At 37.5% G+C, this 9,068-nt stretch overlaps 1 protein-coding gene across 1 annotated transcript; it reads right to left on the bottom strand.

The window, feature by feature from the left end:
* Nucleotides 1-1,286: 1,286 nt before the first annotated feature.
* Nucleotides 1,287-2,219, bottom strand: LOC100717846 (olfactory receptor 10D3-like). The gene has a single exon (XM_003472627.2). The coding sequence runs from the start codon at nucleotides 2,217-2,219 to the stop codon at nucleotides 1,287-1,289; it is 933 nt and encodes a 310-aa protein (XP_003472675.2).
* Nucleotides 2,220-9,068: the final 6,849 nt, after the last annotated feature.

The raw sequence follows: 9,068 nt of genomic DNA, 5'->3' as shown, positions 1-9,068 counted from the left end.
ATAAAGAAAGAAAACCTTGAGGCTCTTGTAGGTAAATAGGTACAACTTAAGATCATGCTCAGGAGTAAAAAGGTTCAGAATCACTTAGGTGAATAGCAGTCTGCCTTCCTAATCTAAAAACTGAAGTAGTTAATGGGATGCAAAATGTACATTGCGCTCTGTGAAAGTGAGAGGGGAAGAATTGTCTAAAAAGGGAAGGCAGTGGACATTGTTAATATTTTATCATAATTTGAATCCCATATTGTTTTTCATCATTCTCTTTAGTTTGGTTTTATTCTGTTCCAGTTTGCCTTCTTGTATTAGATTTGATGGCATGGACAGTGGACAACTATTCCAAAGATAGCAGGATATATTATGGTAACTATATCTGATTTCCTATTAACTTGATTTGAAGCCCTGTATTGCTTTCACTGTCTTGTTTTGACTGATTTTACTCTATTCTGTTTTTTTTTTTTTGATAGTACCAAATCTGAGGGTATAGGCAACTGCTTTGAAGACAGTAAGACTCACTATGATACCCATTCTGATTTGACTGTTATCTTCTTTTGAAATCCTGTAATGGAAACTTCTGGAATGATTTTCCGGAATTCAGAGCATTGTGAGAAACCATCTCCCAGCCTCCTGCCCAAACCCTTTCTTACATGACTGTTTAATCTTTGCCACACAAGTCATATACTTAACAAGCTCCTTTGTACTTTGAACTATAAAAATAGGCAGATATTTAAAATCTTGGAGAACATTTTGAAAGTTGTTTGAATTTGGTGTCTCCTGAATGAATTCTTTGTTGGCAACCAGGTTGTTTTTATTTTGATGAATAGCAGTAATTAATATTTACCATATTTCCTGAATGTTCAACCTTAATTTAAATTTCATTTCTTTGGGACTCTAAAATACAGCATTGTCAAAGAGTCAGAGTGATATTGTAGCACAATAAAGTTGGGCACATTAAAAGAAAGGAAAGACAGAGAAAGGAACAAGACACTCTATTGCATCTAGAAACTTGTGGTCATATTATGCCAACTAAAACAGGTTTTCAACAAGTACAGACTAAGTGGAGAAGATGTACACTGTTTTGGAAAATTACTAAAAAAAGAAAAGCTTAAATTAATCTGAGAAAAAGATTTTAAAAGAGTAAATATGTCTCTGCTCACTCATTCCCTACCACAGAATATTTAGGACTCCCAGGAAATGAGAGAATATAATTTTGCCCAGCTTTATATTTAACAAAGACCTTATGGATCTGAAGCAGCTTCCAAAAATTTTCAGAGACAAATTATTCCTACTCCTTATGACTCAAAAGGGTGGGCCACTTGAACTAATATCTTCTTTAGGGCCAATTTCACATCCTTGTTTCTCAAGGTGTAAATCAAAGGATTGAGGGAAGGCGTTACAATACTGTTCAGCACCTGAACCACAGAATCTAGCCAGGGGCTGGAAGCTGGACGGAGATAGACAAGAAACACAGGCCCGTAGAAGAAGAGGATGGAGGTCAGGTGGGCACTGCAGGTGGAAAAGGCTCTGCGCCTGCCTTCTGAGGAGCTGATTTTCAATATGGACAGAACAATGCGCATATACGAGGTGAGAATAAGGAGAAAGCACATGAGTGCAACAACACCTATATTGGTGAAACTCACCATCTGTGCTAGGGAGGTGTCTGCACAGGCCAGGGGAAGCACCACAGGGATATCACAGAAAAAATTGTGCACTTCGTTGGGGCCACAGTAGGGTAACCTGAAGGTGAGGAAGGTGAGAACACTCCCGTGGAGACAGCCCCCCAGCCAAATGCTCACCGTCAGGACAGTACACACCCTGTGGCTCATGATGACAATGTAACGCATAGGATGGCAAATGGCCACAAAGCGGTCATAGGCCATCACAGTATAGAGGAAACACTCAGTGCCACCCAGGGTATGGTAGAAGAAGACCTGGGAAGCGCAGCCCTGGTAAGAGATGGTGTGGCTTCGCCCCACCAGGAAGGCCATCATTTTAGGGGAAACCACAGATGGAAAAAGTATGTCAAACATTGATATATTTCCCAGGAAGAAATACATGGGGGTGTGGAGGTTGGAGGAAGCCAGAATGGTCAGGAAGATGGTCAGGTTGCCCAGTAAGGTGAAGAGGTAGAAAGTCAGGAACAAGATAAATATCATGCTCCCCAGCCCTTTAGTATTAGAAATTCCCAAGAAGATGAATTCGCTCACGGATGTGTAGTTCCTCATAGTTAGCTGCATGTTCATGCTGTGACCGACAGCCCTAGAAAAGCAAAGCAACAAGCATGATCGAGTCTTCTGTGCTCTCAACCAATTGTTTTCATCTTGGTTAGTGATATAAATTGGTATTTACCATTATAGTCAGGAGTTGTGAGGAGAATAATTACAATCAGGACACACAATTTATTTTATTATTTTATGATGGTCACCCAGAGTTAAACACAAGAAAGTACAGGAAATCTGTTCACAACACAGAAGACACAGAATATTTATCCAAGGGCCTGGATCCTACTGCAATGTCCTGCATGAGTCCAGATGAAGACCTAGAGCCCATGACAATGCCTCCCATGTGTCCAACTGGAGGTCTAGAGCCTACAACAAGGACTCACCCAGGCTGTTTTACAAATCTGCTGGGAAGGTCCAAAGGTCAGTGGTGGAAGCCAGAAAGTTTATGCCAGCTGGCCAAAGGTGCTGTGCTGGTAGGTTGAGGCTTCTACACTGGAGCCAAGATGTCATACTCAAAATAAGGACCACGGCTGCCCTGAAAAGTACCACAGCCATCCTCAGCAATACAGAGGTCCCGAGCTCCTCCAATGATGAGAACAGTAAAATACATGCCAGAAGGCCAGTATAACAAGCTTCTCCTGGAGATTAAATGACACACATCTTCCCTTCCAGAGCCAGGGAGACATGCTCAATGTAAGTAGCAGAGCTCCCCCAAAGTGAACCACAGCCACCCTCACCAACAAGGTCCCAAGCTCCTCTGATGATAATAACTGAATTCATATCAGGCAAGCTAGCCAGACAAGCTCTTCCAGGAGAACCAACAGCCAGAAACAGCAACCTTGCCTTTCTTAAGACAAGAAAAAGAAGTCCAAATGAGGAATAAGAGACCATAATAAATCTGGCCTGGAGGTTATAGTAAGAAATATGCAAAATTTGGCATCAATTTTCTCACATAAAAGTGTATTTGGCAAGACCTTATGGAAGTCAACTCAGGACCAACTTAATTTATTTTATCTAAATCTTTTTATCATCATACTAGCATATTTCATAGCAATCTCTCTTCCTCATAAAAAAATTTGCTAGGAGATGACAATGTAATAATCATCAGCTAAGTTATAGTTTGTAAGTAGGGTTACTAACTATGTGCATGGACATATTTAAAATAACACAGAAAAGATAAACACCTTAGCTTTACTTTCCGCAATGCTTGTTTTTCATCATTTATATTTGAGTGAATAAATATATAATTCATATTCATAATCTTCTCACTCTTCTACAAAGACGTAGACTGAGCATAGAAGCTTATAGAAATGATTATTCCAACCACTAAGAATTCATTCAACTAGATTTTATTTCTATCCCACAGAACTCCAGATACAAATTTCAATAGCATTACTGCAATTGGCTTTATTAGTTAATACTAGTACTAGATAAACCTAAGAAACAACCTAAATTAGGTTTGCTAAGGTCCAATCCATCCCTCTGATTTTGGGGGATTTTTGTCATTTGTTTGTTTGGGGTTTATTTGTTCCATCCCATTTTTTTCTATATCTCCATTTGTTGCTTTGAGATATAACTAATTTTCCTCTGCTATGACAGGTTTTCTTCACAGCAAATAGTCTGACAAATCTATTTTTAGCAACTTTCAGACTGTTATCTTGCTACAGTTGTCTAAATTATTGCACTTCTGACAAGGGTAAAGCTGTGCTGTGGGTAAATTTCTCAGGGGTGTAATCAGGACAAGAAGGAAGAGGAGGGAAGGGAGTGCTCTTGGGAGCAGTGCTGAGGGCAGACTAACAGCCAGAGCCTGAGGGACAACAGGCCTGCGGCAGGGTTTCAAGGGTTTGAAAAAGCGGCAAAATTATGCCGAGGAAGTGAGAAGGACTCCGGTACACAAGCAACTAAATTTCATGCCTGTAAGACTGAGTTAAATGTTATAATGTCGTGGTACCAAAAGTATTTCCAAGATGAACAAAAATGTGATTAGAAATGGATTTAAGCTTTGGATTTAGCTCAGCAACTCAAGTGCTTGCCTGGTAAGCATGAGATTGTGAGTTCAATCCCCAGTACCAAAAAAAGAAAAAAAGAAAAAGAAAAGGATTTAAAAGACTCCAGGCAGAGGAAGAGAAATGGACCATTAGGGCTCCAGACAGTGTGTTAGGTAAAAATACCCGCAAAGTTAAAATATAATCTTGTAGGTGAAAAGAACATAAGCATCCATCTACTCTGAAGTTTCCTGTGTCTAGCTCCGCCATCAAATTCATACCACACTGAATTCACACTGCTATATGACACAAACGTGTGGTCCACGTGCCCCAGGCAAAAATAAGTATAAAGCTTCACCTTAAATACACTTTCTCTTCTTTGCATCCCTTCTTTCTTCCCTCCTCCCTTCCTTCCCTCTTTCTTATCTTTCATTTTAATTGTTTTTGCAGTACTGAGGATTGAACATACAATCTTTGCATTGAGCTATTTTCCTAGCCACCACCCTCTTCTTTATTGTTTTGAAACCATGTTGTACTAAATTGCCGAGGTTTCACTAAGACTTGCAATCCTCCCGCAGCAGCCTCCCAGAGTAATAGTACTATAAGCATGTGGTACCACACGCGGGTCATAGATATATTTTCAAGCTTGTCCTGCCTTCCCACTAGATATTCAATTCCACATCTCTGTGCACATCTATTATTAAGGAAAGTCTGATATCAGTCCAAGAAAAAAATCCAACACCAGTTTTCACCAGCTCATAAATATATTCATTTGGAAAGAACTGAGTTTCAATCACAGAGTTTCATAAACTGTTCTGCAGAGGATTGCAAGTGGAACCTTCAGGATTATCTCTCAAGGAAAGAAGACAAAATAGATACTTTCTTCTAACTATAAATTCTAAAATTTTATAATATTAGCTTTCATAAACTTTTTGAGTTTCACAATTACCACACTCACTAATATTTGCATTTTCCCCTTTGTTAATGACAGGTTGGAAATTTACATGTCTAATAAATGAAGTTTCTATATTGATGGCTATATGTTAAGGATAGTGAAAATTACTAATTTTTATATTAATTGAAAAATAAGATCCCTGAAAAAAAGGATGTATCTCATCCCATGTCATCTATCTTCTCCCTAAAAGTTGCACTCTTGACACGTGTGTGTGTGCGCACAACTCTCCCTTTCACTGCTCACTCAGTGCTGGCTTAGCATCGATTGCTGAAATAATTGGCCTAATATAAAATTTCTCTTCAGTTCTATGATTCTCCTTCTCTCCTTGGCAGACCAGGTAAAATGACTAGGACATATAGAATATCTCCATGGGACAAAGGAAAACAAAGAAGACAGCAACATGGGCAGAAGAATAATTAACAGAAGCAGAAAGAGAATCACACACCTACCAGCTGATGAGAAACACATCTAGCGTGGATACAGACAATTTTTCTAAAATTCCTAGGTAAGAAGAATGTGTCCCTAACACTGGACCTCCATTTTCCATAAGATGCCAGGGCAAAGGGCCATGATTTGCACCTTCTTCTCTGGAACCTAAGACATAAATTCCACACTAAGCCATGCTATTCATCTGGTCCCCAGACTCTGAATTTATAAGGCTTTAAAACGGCCGTGTATTAATGGACCTTCTTTTGAGACAATATTCCCAGTGGCTCAAGCTGTGATGCAAGAAGTTGAAGGAACAGAGAAAGTCATTAGAGGCTTCTTGCTTTCCGGGAGCCCTTCACCATCCCCTGCCTCATTATTTTATCATGTGGCGTATTTACCATGGAAGTAGGATGAAAGTACAACCTATTTGGGAAATAGCCAGAAAAGCAAGAAAAATACCACATTTCCTTAAATATAATGTCACCAGGGTTTTTCCAGTCACTTCTGTTTGTGGTAAATTTTTAACTACTTACAATCACAGTGTGGGTATAACTGTGCATCTCTCTTTTTTAAAAATTTGATATGAATTTATTTTTTCAACAAATTTTCCATATCACTAAGTTTTTACAACTATATTTTAACTGTAGTATCATCTTCATTATTACATGCATATATACATATACATATAGGTATATATACATATAAACATATATAAAATAACATAATATAGAATATATTATTATATAATATATATTATATATTAAAGTGCTAATTTTTCATAAGCCATTGTTAAACAATTGTGTTTAATATTCATTTTTCATTAGTTACCAGTTAAATGTATTTGGAATTTCTTTTTATTACTTTTCTTCATAACAATTAAAACACAGTGGTGTTAGTGTAGGACAAGATAAAAAGATAAATGCAGGCCAGGAATATAACTCAGCAGCCCAGGGTGTACCAGGCAGGTATGAGATTGGGAGTTCAATCCCCATTACTAGAATAAATAAATAAGTAAGTAAGTAAATAACAAATGGAAGAGGATAAAGACCAGTAAAAGAGCACTTGAAAATACGAGTAACTGATGTTAAAGATGGTCTGGAAAAACATGAGAAAAAAATTTTTGCAAGAAACTATACTTGGGAAATAAAATTGAAAAGGAAACAGTGAAATTCATCTCTTCCCTATGTATGGTAATACACAGGATGAAAGTTAATTTCAAAGTTATTATAAACTCAAATACATAATATAGAAACAAAACTTTTATAATTCAAATTAAGAAAACCCTTTGATCAAAATAAGGAAACTAACAGTAATAAGGGATACACTGAAATTTTTGTTATTTTAATGTTGAGTTAATATTTAAAGGTAAGGAGGAAAAATTGAAAACTAGAGGAGGAAATACAGCCAATATTACTAACAAATACAACTCATATTTGAACTATAAATAGAACTTCTATAATTTTTGTTAAACAAATTAAATATTAATAAATGACTTGGTTAATCTTCACCAAACAAAAAAGCATTTAATTTTAATAAGCAAAAGAAAATCTGCTCAGTCAATTTAAGATTTGAGAAACTTAAAATTACAATTAAAATACAATTTTTCGTAAAGATGTTAAAATGATCAATTACTAGAACTTTTACACACTGCTGAAGATAACATCAACTTATGAAATCACTTTAGAAAATGGCTGGAAGGTACATTGGCCAGAATATGCAAATTTCTCTGTAAAAATTCAGGCATATGTGCATCAGGATAATGTCCAGGAGTCCCAGTAGACTTTTCAGTGAAATATTTGTACACTCATTGTGCACAGGTGTCTGTCTTTCATGATGCTTGGATATGTTTCAGTAAAAAGATAAATCTGCAGTTATACAGGTGTTAGGTTTGAATTATCAACATCCCCAAAGATTCATTTGGGGATGGCCATATCGGGAGATGGAAAAACTTTAGAAACTATGCCAAGTTGAAGAAAGTGGGCTGTCATGCCTTGAAATTGATATTGGTACCAGCCCCTTGCCTCTCTCTGTTCCAGCCACTGTGAAGTAAGTAGCTGTGCTTCAGCATGTGCACCTCACCATGATGGTTTCTCTGGCCACAGGCTCAAAGTGATGAGGCAAAGTGACCATAGAGGAGACTTCTAAAACCACGAGCCAAAATTAACTTTCCTCCTTTAATTATCTCAGTTATTCTGTCACAGCAACAGAAAGCTAACACAGAAAATCTGTACCAAGAAAAGGGGTCATTGATTAGATTATAGCTGATGATGTGATTCAGCAAGCTTTAAAACTGATTTCCAGGAGGAATTTGGAACAGTTTAAATTGTTCCAAAAAATTTAGGATACTATAAACAGTGCTTACTGACATAGGAACAATGGCCCCTGAAGGCAGGGAAAAGATACAGTGAAGGCCTCATGGAGTTTTATCAAAAATTAATAGGCAACCTCAGCCTCTGGAGGGAGACTCCAGCAATTAGAAAGACAAAAACAAAGAAATTAGGTCTACAAAACTCCCTGGTAGCACAATTAACATAAGAACTACTTGGAAGACAACAATTTGCAATATATTAACTAGTATTACTTTCCTATTATTTTGCTTTGTATTCTTATTCTTTTGTTGTTGTTTTGTTTTGTTTTTAAATTAAAAGTAAAGAATTGCATACTTTTCCTTTACTTAATCCTTAAATCTAAACTACTTTCCTTAAAGAACTCACCCACTCCCAAGGATGGGAAAAGTCATAGCCAGAAGAAATCTAAGGTTAGTGTGAAAGACAAGCCAGGGAGCCAGTCAGATTCCAGGAGACTGGATGGGGGATGGTACTCAGTGAAAGGAGCTGCAGATAAGAAAGTCTTGAGCATTTCACTCTTGAATATGCCCTACTCATTCAGAATCAATCTCTCTCTCTCTCTCTCTCTCTCTCTCTCTCTCTCTCTCTCTCCTCTCTCCTTTCCTCTCTTGTAATCCACAAATGAGCCCCCAAGCTCAAAAAATGAGGCAAAAATATATTTTAAAAAAGCAACACTGATCTATTTTATCCTGGGCCCAGCAACACGGTGCAGTTGGAGATTGCAAAAACTGTGTGTGTGTGTGTGTGTGTGTGTGTGTGTGTGTGTGTGTGTGTGTCTATACTTGCCACCTTTAAGCACATATCACAATTTACAAAGTAAGGGGGTCATGGGCTTGGGTCAGGAGGTAGGCTAATGGGGAAGGTCCTGTTTTCCTCAGCAGAGAACAGAGAAGTCTAGCAGCAATTAGCAACCTTTTGTTACCTTATTTTAGCACCACATCTGTTATTTGTAGAGGGAAACAATGGTTAACATATCAATTAGGTAAGATTTTACAATTCTTTACAGAGGAGAGCATTGATTAACACATCAATTAGGTCACCCAGAGGGGAAAAGAAAACACATACACAGCACAGCCACATTACAGGTATTTTGGTATAATACAAATATAATGAAGCTCTCTTTTCTAGTGTACAA

This window comes from Cavia porcellus, unplaced genomic scaffold, assembly GCF_034190915.1.
Source record: "Cavia porcellus strain 051 isolate PalLab524CR breed Dunkin Hartley unplaced genomic scaffold, mCavPor4.1 scaffold_9, whole genome shotgun sequence".
Classification (NCBI taxonomy): domain Eukaryota; kingdom Metazoa; phylum Chordata; class Mammalia; order Rodentia; family Caviidae; genus Cavia; species Cavia porcellus.
Note: the sequence above shows the minus strand (reverse complement) of the source record. Positions and strands in the feature narration are given on the sequence as shown.

What these genes read in the sequence shown, in the direction of transcription:
- LOC100717846 (XM_003472627.2), bottom strand. Translation starts at nt 2,219, where the DNA reads ATGAGGAACTACACATCCGTGAGCGAATTCATCTTCTTGGGAATTTCT.